The sequence below is a fragment of the Callospermophilus lateralis genome, chromosome X, assembly GCF_048772815.1.
Source record: "Callospermophilus lateralis isolate mCalLat2 chromosome X, mCalLat2.hap1, whole genome shotgun sequence".
Lineage (NCBI taxonomy): Eukaryota > Metazoa > Chordata > Mammalia > Rodentia > Sciuridae > Callospermophilus > Callospermophilus lateralis.
This window is the reverse complement of record NC_135325.1, coordinates 51,776,719-51,790,541: the sequence shown is the minus strand read 5'-3', so window position 1 is coordinate 51,790,541 and position 13,823 is coordinate 51,776,719. Positions and strand designations below refer to the sequence as shown.

Genomic DNA, 13,823 nt, shown 5'->3' with positions numbered 1-13,823 from the left:
AACACCCTAAAAACATGTCCACCAAAAGACACAAACCATCTATCCCAAGAAAATATACTGAAGATTCAAGAATTAAGTATATTTTCTGTGCCACCTTCATTTCCTACATACTGGATCTATGATTCCTAAAAATAAATTCATTTTAAAATTTTCAGTACAACAAAATCTTCGAATGTCCATAGAGTAAATCATATGGATGTTTAACCTCAAACAGAAGAGGAGATGAAAGACCTACTGTAATAATTCTTATCAACAGTCAGATAAGATAGTAGCTGTCACCTAGGAATATCCATATGAACATCATTAATAAAAATCAGAGCCAGTGAATATTTGCTTTAATTTCTTTGTGGCTAATGATAACTTTTAGATCTAACTCATGAAGGAATTGTTATTGAGAGGATGGAACTCTCAGTATTGAACCTATCTTATTTTCTATACATCTAGCATGCCATTTCTGCAACTTCAAGTACTTGTATTAGAAGAATATATTTAATTTACTTTTAAATTTTTACTGTATTCCTAAGTATGAATTTACTGTATCTTTGGGCCAAAAATTTGTTGGAGACAAGCAATTCCTATTTTTATAATTTAAGTCTATAGGAATATATCTGCCATGTCAAATTTTCTCTGAATAGAACTTTTCAGGAATTCATTTAATAAGTAGAGTTGGAGAGAGCTCAAACATATTTTATTATATTATCCAACAGTATGTTCAAAAACTATTACATTAATAAAATAACATCAGGCCTTATGCCACAGGAAGGCTGGGGGAACAAAGTGGTTAAGCTGCAAGATATTCTGTTATTCATCTTGATGAGCATGAATAAATTGCTTCTCCTCTATCTCCTAATTCTGACTTTCAAAGATTCTGATCTTGACTTTCACAAGCCAGATGCTGCTCTTCTCTGTTCCTGATTTTAGTCTGGCAATGTCAATTTGATTTCCTACATTCTTGTTCTGTATTTTTATTTGCTGCATGATTTTCCTAGATCACTATGCATAGATTTTTAAATTCTATCTTGGTAGTTTCATTCCAATTCAAAATAACTTTGATTATTTGATTTGTTATTACTGTCATTGGAATGAACAGTAATTGATTAACCCTATCCAATCAGTAATTAAAGGAAGGGCCCTAGCCCTTTCACCAATAAGAACATAAAGATCTATACTAAGATTAGAACAGGAATTTTTATGTCCCCATACAGATAGGAGTCAAAGGAAAGAAAAAAAAGCTAAAAACAGGTTATCTGTTTGGATAATAAGTTCTGATGTGATCTTTAAAAAACATTTTCATTACAGTCATGGTAACTTTGTAGAATTAAAAAAAAAAGATATAATGTTTTAAGAGAATTGAAGCCCAAGGTAAGGTGAGAATAACAGTAACTTAGTTGCTATAGTAGAATTCAGGGCCCAGGATCAAAAACATTTGCATTAAAAGGGACTAAAAGAATTTGTGAAGGAGACAAATAAATGGGGGTGGGTAATGAAGACTGGAGACAGAAAACACTCTGATTTTTTAAATAGGCAGTTCATTCCCAAGCCTTGCTAAAAGTAGGGGCCACAGAGCAATAGTTTTAGCATAACCTGGGAACATGTTAGAAATGGAGATCACACCCGCTTCCCTGACCTACTGAATTAGAATCTGCATCTTAACAAGATATTCAGCTAATCATACAAACAGCAGTTTGAAAAGCACTAAACACAAACCAGCAAGGATTCTCTGAGAAAAGGGCAAGACAAATTTGTTTTATCTTTTACAAGTTTACATAAATGATAAAGTTAAAGAGTAAATAGAGGGCTGGTGTTGTAGCTCAGTGGTAGAGTGCTTGCCTCGTATGTGTGAGGCACTGGGTTTAATCCTCAGCATCTCATAAAAATAAATAAATAAAATAAAGATGTGTGTCCATCTAGAACTAAGAATATTTTTTTAAAAAGAGTAAACAGATATAATCAACCAATTTCAGAAAAAAATGACTCACAATAACAGAATATCAAAACATCCACTCGATTTTCTAGACTCTAAAGGATATGCTCTTCCCTTAAATAATACCATATACAATGAGGACCTCATAAGCATATAATCTGAAATTGTCTACTCTATAAAAGGTGAAACTTGAACTAGGAGCAGTTGCACATGCCTGTAGTTCCAATAATTCTGGAGGCTGAGTTAGGAAGATCACAAAAATTTGAGGCCAGCCTAGGCAACTCAGTGAGATCCTCAGCAATTTAGTGAGACTGTCTCAAAACAACAACAAAATAATTAATTAAAAGGATTGGGGATGTAGTTCAGTGGTGAGGCACCCCTGGGTTCAATTCCCCAGTATAAAAATGAAATGAAAAAAGGTGATGCTTGATTATAAAAGTTGAAATTTTTTAAAAAGATCACCTAAAAGATAATGGTATTTTCATCCATTTTAGGTATTCAAAATTTTATGTATTCAATATATACAATACCAATACACATAAGATCTATGTATTCAAAATTTTATTTCTGCATCAAAGTCAATCATCAGAAAACTATGTTAGCTTAGTCAATTGCAGAAATGCATTCACTTTCTAATAGTCACTGTTCTTGCATTTAGCTTTTGTTGCTAAAAACAACTTCTCTACATAAATTATGCTGATGTTTTTGCTATAAAATTATTATTAAAAGCACTGTCCATTACGCTACTGCTATACCACCTACAGATGTTAAATGTGCAAAAAAAAAATGAGCAAAGAAGACTGGAAGAAAAATCACCTTTCAGATATGAAGGTTTTTTTCCCCCCAGTGTCGGGGATAGAACCCAGGACCTCACATGCATGCTGGGAAAGCACTCTACCACTGAGCCATATCCCTAGCCCTCAAACTTTGTTATTAACTGAATGACAGTGAAGCATGTTAATATAGTACAAACAGGCAAGAAAATATAAGCTATATTTTAAATTTAAAGTCTAAAAATATGAATACTTAATTTATTAAAGTTTCCCTTTGAAATCAATGATTCCATTTTGAAATAGAAACCCAAAACCCCTTCTTCTACACCAATAAGTCAATGTCCACACAGGCTTATAGAGAGAAGCAGATACATGAAGTGAAATGTAGGTACTGTTATCAAGAGGAAGACAGAATGAATGAATGACAGAGGGCTAAAAATAACAAATGTCTACTACATCTAATATTCCAAAGTTGTCTAATTAGGATTCAGTACCATACTACACTGAAATCCAATTCATTCAATTTGTAGCTCATTATTCATATTAGTAATATTAATTGTGAAAGACAAAATGATGTTTTCATTATCTTAATTTTGGAAATCAGAAAACTTTTAGAATTCAATCTTTAAAGCCTATGATTGTGAGCATGGAGTTCAGGTAATCATTTCCATCTCTGGAAAGCAATTTCAGCACAGAAAACTGAGCCAGATTACTCCTTACCAAATGAGTTTCCCAAAGAGTGACTTCATTAAGAACATGTGAATTAAATTTTACATCTGTGTTATTACTTAGGGGCACTTCTGCAGAAAGAGATTCAGAATGTTTATATAGGTTGTCATATTCACTGAAAAGGTCAAATCATTGAGATGAGGCAAGGATTTTTCCTTGGATGACAAACAAGCTGAATTTGCTCAGCAGTTCAAAAAATATCTCTTCAGCACCTGTCATAAATGCTGTGTTACATTATCCAGATCTCCCTTTCAAGACTAAAGTATTTATTCTCCATTGTTCTTTGGTAACTTGCGAGGTTGAAAAGAGCTACCATACCCACTGGATGGCCAACATCCAATGATAACCAAAACAGGGCTATAAGGCTCAATCCTCTCACTTTAACTGAGGACAATCCTGAGGGACCATCCCAGCTTCAGAGCTCCTCATGAGTAAAGGTAGGCCTTGTCACAGTAATTCAACCCAACTCCTCCCTTTATTTAGTCTTGCCTCTTTTCCTTCCCCTCACAGATGTTGATTCTAAGAACACACCTTAATAAACCACTTAAACAAACCTCAATCTCAAAATCTGCTTCCAGGGCAACCCAACCTGTGACACACCACATCCAACTAAGCCCCTCTAACCTAGAAGAAACAGTAGCAACTATTGCATTGAGCGTCCAATAATTTTAAGGAGGCATGATCTCTGTTGCAACCACAGAATAATTATTCAGTGCACATGTATAATTACTGTATCTACAAGTTTTATGTTTAGCTTTTTAGGACAAAATGTTACCTGGTGAATTATACAATCAATATGCCCAAGTTTTATTGCCTTAAAAATACTGCCACCTTGGATTTAAGTTTTAAAACAAGCTTTATTTTAATGCTAACCATTGCAGAAATACTTTCTGTAATTATACTTAAATTATTTTGACCAATCTACATTAAACTTAAGACTCAGGCACTATGTTCAAAAGTTCTATCATATAAAAGTTCTCATTGACACCACAAACAAATATGCCTTACAGGACAGTGTGATTTATTACGTCTGTGCAACAGAAAATACCACAAAAAATTATAATCTTCAAGCAACCTGTCTGATAAATTCTCAGCCATATTTTCAATGTGCCAACTAACAGCATTTCTGTTTAGCTTTCCACTTGAAACTTAAGAATACACGTGTTGTTATCTCACTCAATAGATGCTCTTTTGTAAATGTGTATCAGTAAACCTAATGCCTGGCAATCTTTTTCCTCAATATAGGTGCATTTTACAATAGGATTGCTTTTTTTTTTCCACTTTCCAAAGTAAACTCAGTAGAAAGTTTGCTCCTTTTCTTGAATTCAGTTTTTCATTACATACCTTGTCTGTGCACTGATCATAGTTTCTATTATATTTTATTGCATAAAGTGTTTTTAAGTTGTAGTCATGCCAGGCACAGGGGCACATACCTATAATCCCAGCAGCTCAGGAGGCTGAGGCAGGAGGATCTCGAGTTCAAAGTCAGCCTTAGAAACAGTGAGGTGCTAAGCAACTCAGTGAGACCCTATCTCTAAATAAAATACAAATAGGGCTGGGGATGTGGCTCAGTGGTCAAGTGCCCCTGAGTACAAACCTTAGTACCCCCCACCAAAAAAAAGCCAATTGTAATCATTTGACGCAATTTGTTTGTATATTAAACATACAAGAATTTCTTCTACTTCTATCACAAAGAAATCTATTCTTTTTCATTTTCTTGAGAAATACCTTTACAAGTCTAGCTTCCATTCTTCCACTTTAGAGATGTGGGTGTCATGATATCTTATTTCCCTCTTATATCTGCTATAAAAATAATAACAACATACAGAAATGATAAAAAATGGGCAACTTGACACATAGAATATGAGAGAAAATTTTATGGACTACTGCAAACTGGAGAATACATCCAATGTCTAAAGGTGGCAACTGCTACTTAACTACAAATGATTTTTGCTTACTATTTCCAGATTGTTCAATGTTATTCAAGAGAAACCAGAAAACCTGACTTTTATGTTAAATTTAATGTTCATCCATGGAAACTTTATTAGTCATTGTGATTGGCATGTTTGTTTCCTCTTTTCAGGGTTCCAAATTTTTATTTAAATTTTAAAAGCTTTATTATACTAGAACACAGAACACTTCCAATTATTTTTTTGGAAAGAAAAAGGACAAAACTTTAAAACAACCAAAACTTTAAAAAACTAAAATTAAGTGAATTTCTTTTTTTGTGAACAGGATAGAGGAAATTAGACTATCTGGCTAAATAATTAGGTGGATTTATATTAGGTTCAATGATTGTTCCCCCAAAACCATCAATTAATGGGTTGAAGTTAACCTGAAAATTAGTCTGTGCTGCCATGAGGGTTCTGGCCTCAGTTTTACCCCATTTATCAAGTTAGATTAGGAGTCAGCAACTATGACCTTTAGTCCAGCTGTTTAGTTTTATAAAGTTTCACTGGTGGATCCAGACATGGTGGCATATGCCTATAGTCAGAGCTATTCAGGAAGCTAAGGTGGGAGGACTACTTGAGCCTAGGAAGTCAAGACCAGCCTGGGTAATATAGCAAGACCTCCTCTCAAAACAAAAAGTGTTTTTGGAACATAGTCACATGTTTCACTTGTTTCATCTATGGCTATTGTGAAAGCAATGGCAAAGTTGACTAGCTGTGACAGAAACTATGTACTCCACAAACCCAAAACATATTCTATCTTGTCATTTAAGATGTTTGTGGATCCCTGAGGTAGATGAAGACAGGTGGCATGACTATCAAACCTGAAGATGACACAAATGAGAAGGAATTGTTAATATACTGCATGACAATTGAAATTCACAAAAATCAGAACATCTAAAAAACAGGCTGTAACAATCAGACTGATATTTAGTAGGTGGGGGCTGGGGATCTACCTCAGTTGGTAGAGTGCTTGCCTTGCATGCACAAGGCCCTGGGTTCAATCACCAGCACCACCAAAAAAAAAAGAAAAAGAATGGCTACTGGATACTTATTCAACCATAAAAGTAAAGGATGTGGAATTCAGGCATTAAGAGCAACTATAAAAATATAGTTTTGTAAGTCTAGTAAAATAACCACATTGATGTGGCTGCCAGAAAAGATCCAATTTTTCTTTTCTTTTCTATTTTTGGTACTGGGGATTGAATCCAGGATTTCATGCATGCTAAGCACACACTCTACCTCTGAGCTTCACCCACAGCCCCAGAAAAGAGCCAATTTAAATTTTGTCGACATTAAAAGAAATATTGGATCTAGAATAGTGCTGTCCAATAGAAATCCCTGTTAAATGGAAATGTTGTCTACCTGTGCTGTCCAATAAGGTAACCATAGCTATAAGTGGCTATTGAGACTTGATATGTGGCTCTTGTGGTTAAGGGACCAAACTTTAAATTTTATTTAAATAGCTACATGTGTCTGCTTGCTACCATATTGGACAGTACAAGTTTAGAACATTCAGAACATGAAAAGTATATGTTATTGCTTGGACCACATCTGAATATTGTGTTCAGTTCAGTTACCACATTTACCCAAGAAGTAACTACATCATGAACAATGTTAAAATGAACTGAGGAAGAGCTGACAAATTAAAGATTTAGATGTTGCCATGCAGTAATCCTGGGATGTTTTACTACTAAGCAACATCCCCAGCCCTTTTTATTTATTTCTTATCTTGAGATTGGGTCTTGCTAAGTGACATAGGTCCTCACTATGTTGCTAAGGCTGGCTTCAAACTTGTGACCCTCCTGCCTCAGTCTTCTGAGTCACTGGGATTATAGGCATGTGCCACCATGCATGGCCCTGATTATTTTTTTGTTACAGCTTCATTGAGGTATAATTCAGACACCATAGATTTTATCCATTTAAAGTACACAATTCAATGGTTTTTAGTATACTCTCAGAGTTGTGCAAGTATTAATCAATTTTATAACACTTTCATCATCTACAGCCCTGGATAACCACTCGTCTTTTTTCTGCCTATAAATCTGCCTATTTGGTACATATCATATAAAAGAAATCTTACAATATGCATTTTTTGTGTGTACTGGTTTTTCACTTAACATTCTTTATAGTATGGGTATACCACATTTTATTTATCCATTAATCAGTTGATAGATATGTGCGTTGTTTCCACATTTGCCTATTATAAATGAAACTGCTGTGAACATTGGTATACAATTTTTTTGTGGATCTATGCTTAGAATTTTCTTGGTTACAAACTTAGGAGTGGAATTTCTAGATACTATAGTTTGGATGTGCTTTGCTCCCCAAAGGTTCATGTGTTGGAGGCTCAGTCCCCAGAGTGGCAGTGTTGGCATGGTGCGGAACTTTTAAGTGGTAGGGCCTAATGAGAGATCCTTAGGTGATTGGGGGTGCAGTCCTCTTAAAGGAATACTGGCGTTCTGGAGTAAGTTCTCACAACAGTGATTTGTTATAAAATCCCAAGCCAGAAGCTTAGTTTGTCTTTGGCTTCCAGTATTAAAATGTGACCACTTGCTCCCACACACACTCCCACTGTTGCCATCACCCATGATATGATAAAGTCAAGAAGGCCATCACTAGAACTGAAACAATGACAGTTGCATGACCTTGAACTTTCAAACTATGTGCTATACAGTTTCTTCATAAGTAGCATGTCACAGACATTTTATTATAATGACAAAAAGCTGACTGATATACTGGGTCATATGATAACTCTGTTTAACTTATTGAATAAATAACACAGTTTTTCAAAGAGGTTGCACCATCTTACATTCCCACCAACAGTATATGAGGATTACAATTCTCCACATTCTTGTCAATGTTTGCCATTATTTTTATTCTTATTTTTTTTGGATGGAGAATTGAACCCAGGGGTGCTTAACCACTGAGTTACATCCCCAACCCTTGTTATTTTATTTTATTTTTTTGAGACAATGTCTTGCTAAGTTGCTTAGGGCCTTGCTAAGTTGCTGAGGCTGGCTTTGAACTTGTGATCCTCCTGTCTCAGCCTCCTGAGCTGCTGGAATTACAGGCAGGTGCTACCATGCCTGGCTGCCATTATCTTTTCTATTATAGCTAACCTAGTAGATGTGAAATGTCTTCTCATTGTGGTTGATTTGCATTTGCCTGATGGCTAATGATGTTGAGCATCTTTTCAAGTGCTTATTCCACAGTGATTCTCAAGACATTAAAGTTTGAGAATCACTAAAATGTCTATACAAACTTCAAGGTCCCTTTTGACATTAATGATCCCATGAAGATAAACACAGAGAAGCATATAACTTGTAAATATGTATCCATCCATCCTTCCTGTTCTACAGGACTGGCCTGCATTTTATTCTTTTTATTTTATATTAAAATATTAATGACACTTTAAAATTAACTTTATTATTGAATAAAGAAGTAGTACCATCTTCTAAACTGTTCACCACAATGATAAATATTGTGCTCTCAAAATATGAGTGTATGCCTATATATATTAAGTATATGTTAATGAAAACCACAGAAAATGTTAAACTTTAGAAAAAGGAAAATCAATTCTTCTGTACCTTTCATGATCCATCAGCAGTTTAACAATATTCAGACAGAAGTCTAAAGGCATATCAAAATGTAGTATTTCCATGACAGCTAACAAAGTGAAAAAAATACAATCATCATATCAGTTTCATTTTTTTAAGAAAACTTAGCTATTTTCATCACCTTTCCTCTAGTCAAAATTTACATACTAAATGTTTGCTATATACCATATTTTGCCTAGCAATTTATAAAATCTGTTTTAAGTACTAATATCCAAAGCTAGAAAGAAGGTAGTGTCATAGGCAAAGGAACCTGGTACCATCCTTTTGAAAAGCAATTTGGCAATACTACATGCTAAAAACACTACAGTTAAGACCTTGGAATCTGAAGTCAGGTGATATTTGATATCACTTGTCACCTGTATGACCATAAGCAAAGTACTCAACTTTTTGCACCTTAGATTTGTCACCTGTGAAATGGAGAATATATTACCAATCTCTTAGTTTTTTGAAAAGACTACATAAGACAATGTATGGAAATTATATGTACCTAGCACTTAATAAACATTACACTCAATAAATGGCAGTTACTATTACTGTTATTCACATTACTTCAGAAATTGCACTACTGAAAAGTCATCTGAAATAAACATGGGAAAAGGTTTTTGAACAAAAATGTTAAAATCAGTATATATTATTATTTTTTAATATTTATATTTTAGTTATAGTTGGACATAATACCTTATTTTACTTATTTATTTTTATGTGGTACTGAGGATCGAACTCAGGGTCTTGCACATGCAAGGTGAGTGCTCTACTGCTGAGCCACAACCGCAGCCCCCAAATCAGTGTATATCATAATAATAGAAAGGAAAAATAACCCAAATATGCACTATACAATAGCCTTAAACTGTTATGCAACTATTAATATTGCTGAATATAAGATAACAAGGGAAACTGAATATGCACTGATTGAAAAATGTTTCTAAGACTAGAATGTGAAAAATTGGAAAACAAGGTTATATGTACTGTATAATTCTGTAAAACACATAAGAAAAAAAAACTGAAAATGCTAAGTGACTGTGTTTGATTCAATGTGTATTCTCTGTGCCAGGCACTGTCTTGCTGCTGTAAACCCAGAAAACAACACACAAAAATCACTGTTCTTAGAAAGCTTATATTCTAGATGGTAGAACTATGGAAATTTTAGTATCTTCCAAAATCTTCTTTGATGAGCATGTGATATCCTTTCATAATAAAAAAATTATATATTTTTAAATTTTCACTTTTTTTGCTATAAAAAATATCAGTAGCCTGGCATGGTAGCACATGACTATAATCCCAGAGGCTTGCAAAGCGGAGGAAAGAGGATTATAAATTCAAGACCAGCCTGGGCAATTGAGCAAGATCCTGTCTCACATGAAAAATAAAAGAGCTGGGGATATAGCTCAGTGATAGTGCACATTTGGGTTCAATCCCCAGTTCTATATTTAAAAAAAAAACAGTGAAATTCTAATGACAGTAATTATGTTAACCATTGTAAGAGTACAGAACTTTTACTAGTAAAGAAATGAAGTGACTAGGGCTGGGGATGTGATAGAGCACTAGGGTGTGCCACGCCCTGGGTTCAGTCCTCACTGGGTGTAACACCTAGCACAAAAATACTATAAAATGCAAATTTCATAATTATCTCAATACATAAAAATAAAAATTAATTTTATTATTTTAAAATATTAAAAACTTGGATTCAGGGAAGTCTTCTAATTTTTAAAAAAATATTTATCTTCTAGTTGTAGTTGAACACAATACCTCTATTTTATTTATTATTTCTTATGTGGTGCTGAGGATCGAACCCAGGGCCTCGCATGTGTGAGGTAAGTGTTCTACTGCTGAGCCACAACCCCAACCCTCCTAATTTCTAATCAAACTTTGTCACTCAAACAGTCTCCAAATTGAGTTAAATAAAAACAATCAAGGAAAAGAATAATTTCACTTTACCTTGCTTTGTTTTGGATTTTTTTTTTTCTTAGACAGGTATACGAGAAGCAGACTTTTCTTGGGGCTGAGGATTCAGCTCAGTGACAGAGCACTTGCCTAGCATGTGAAAGGCCCTTGGTTTAGTCCCTGGCCCTGAAGAAAAAGGTAATCTTTTTTTGTGGTGGTAGACAACTTCAGAAGGTTTGGGCAGCTATAATTCTCTGCTGGACTAAAAGAAAACTGATTGCTTTTATTCAGCTTTTTTTTTTTAAACCACCTTTTAAATTTGCACCTATTCTTTATTCTGATTCTTCCTGGTTGGTAATCTCTTCCCTATGTGATCAGTTTCTTTCTCAGTCACCACCAAATTATCTCTATTGTTAGTATACTACAAAAGATCTTGTCTTCAACAAATTGGTGATATTTCAAAATTGTGTACTCTTTATACACAGAGATGATACCTTCAAGGAGTTCTTCATTAGGTGTTTCGCCTTTCAAGAGGATTCTCATCTTTAAGAAAAGCCCAGCTGGATTTAAATGTGCCTATTTTAGACAAAGAAACCACAATGATATTATAACTCTGGAATGTAAAAGACAATTTTCAAGTAATTACCTGCTTTATTCAACCACTGAATGATGACTCAGGATCAAAGGAATTCAAAATCATAAAAATCATATAATAACATCTGGTCTATTCCTGAGGACATTTTCTGATATTTTATTCAATCTAAACAAAATAACATGAGGAAAAGAATATGCAAACATTTCCTTAGAGTAACAAATATTTAGTGGCAAGGTCAATTCTTAAACTGTGTGAATCATAGATAATATTCTTCATAAGCAAAACCTCAAACATCACTTAGATTTATTTTCTTTTGAGACTTTAATAAGTAAAGCTCTTTGTAAACAATGTTAGAATGAAATAAAAAATATATTGTCTTTTCTACAAGATATATCTGTATTATTTACCATTAGTAACAATTTTCTCTGAATGATGTTTCCAAGTCACTGTTATCTGGCCCCAATTAATCTGTGATCTCTTTCTTGGTTCCACAATTATCTGACAGGGTACATCTTTAAACAACAGGCTAAGATTAAAAGTGCAGCTTAGGCCCATAGAAAAGAACCTTCCTCTCTATAATGCCAAGTAGCCTCTACACAAACATTGTATTCATTGGATCCATACTCTGCAAATAATTGCAGTTATTCATACATTAAGAATGAATGGGGGACGGGGCTGGGGTTGTAGCTCAGCAGTAGAGCACTCGCCTAGCTTGTACAAGGCGCTGGGTTAGAATCTCAGTACTACGAAAGAGAGAGAGAGAGAGAGAGAGAGAGAGAGAGAGAGAGAGAGAGAGAGAAGGAAGGAAGGAAGGAAGGAAGGAAGGAAGGAAGGAAGGAAGGAAGGAAGGAAGGAAGGAAGGAAGGAAGAAAGGTATTGTGTCCAACTACAACTAAGAAAAAAATAAAAAAAGAAAGAATAAACTGGGTGGGGGGGGCTGCTGCTGGTGTTGTGGCTCAGTGGTAGAGCACTTGCCTAGCAAGTGTGAGGCACTGGGTTCAATTCTTAGCACTGCATTAGTGAGACCCTGTCTCAAATTTTAAAAAGGGTGAGGGATGGGGATGCAGCTCAGTGGTTAAGCACCCCTCATTTGAGGTTCAATCCTCATTTCCAAAAAAAAGTATAAATAGGAAGGTAGAGAAAGTAAGCACTGATAATAAAAGGGTTGACAAATATAGATGACATCAATACAAAGAATAAATTAAGCCTGACAATTTCAACTATAACATTACCATTGTGTTGGTGAGTTTTCTAATACTGTAACAAAATACTTGAGATAATCAACTTAAAAAGAGGAAAGGTTTATTTTGGCTCACAGTTTTAGAGGTTTCATTCCATGGTTGGTTGACCCCATTGTTTTTGGGCCTGGGGAGCATCATGGTGGGAGCACATGGTAAAAAAAAAAAAAAAAAAAAAAAAAAAAAAAAGCTTGTTCACCTCACTGCCAGGATACAAAGAGAGAGAAAAAGCAGGGGAAAGAGACCCCAACTCCACACTCCCCTTTAAAGGCACACCCCCAAAGACCTCAAACCTCCCACTAGGCCCCACCTCTTAAAGGTTCCACCATCTCCTAATACTGTCATAAACTGGGGATTAAGCTATTAACATATGGATATTTGGTGAACACTCATCCTAAGAATAGCAATAGCTTTTCCTATAGGAACATCAAAATGTATACTGGCTTCAAATTCATTTTACCTTCAGAGATGCATAAGTCTTATAGATTTGGCAGACTGTTTTCCTTAAGTATGCCATATGCACACAATTTATTCCACTTTTCTCTGATTTTATTACTAAAAAATCTCCAAAAAATGGACACTATGCTTTATTGTATCATCATGTTTTTGTTTCTATAAACATCTGCACTGTGTTGTCCATATTTACTATCTCCTTAAACTATACTTTCAGAAGTCATCAATGATTGTCTGTTAAATCTATCAGCTCTCTCCCTACTATTGATATCTTGTCTTCTCTGTAACTTTTATCACCAATGTTTCTCAGTCTTCTTCCTTAGATTTTTGTTTGCTTTTCAATAACCAGTAGTTATTGAGAAACAGGCTCCAGATACAACAAACACAGGGTAATTATTGTGAATCCTGTTTTGCAAATGATAACTTGAATAGCTTACCCACAGTCACATGATAAGTGATAGAGCTGAAATTTGAATTTGAATCTGTTAGACACAAAAAACACTTAATCTATCTTTGGTCTGCATATTACCTGAAAGTCCTAAAAATAATATAATTTTTTTAGTATAAAGCATATCATATACATACACATACCTAAATATATAAAACATATATGTATAGTTTATAGAATACTATAGTTTGAATCTGAAAATGTCCCCCAAAG

At 34.6% G+C, this 13,823-nt stretch overlaps 1 protein-coding gene across 2 annotated transcripts in view; it reads right to left on the bottom strand.

Annotated features, from left to right (window-relative positions):
• Positions 1-13,823, bottom strand: part of Tex11 (testis expressed 11) — a 285,555-nt gene that overhangs the window by 146,210 nt on the left and 125,522 nt on the right. For both annotated transcript variants that reach the window (XM_077106381.1, XM_077106382.1), the window contains 2 exons: positions 11,371-11,452; positions 8,966-9,044 (listed from right to left, as the gene is read on the bottom strand). In XM_077106381.1, the coding sequence (XP_076962496.1) occupies positions 8,966-9,044; positions 11,371-11,452 (161 nt within the window). The remainder of the gene's footprint in view (positions 1-8,965; positions 9,045-11,370; positions 11,453-13,823) is intronic.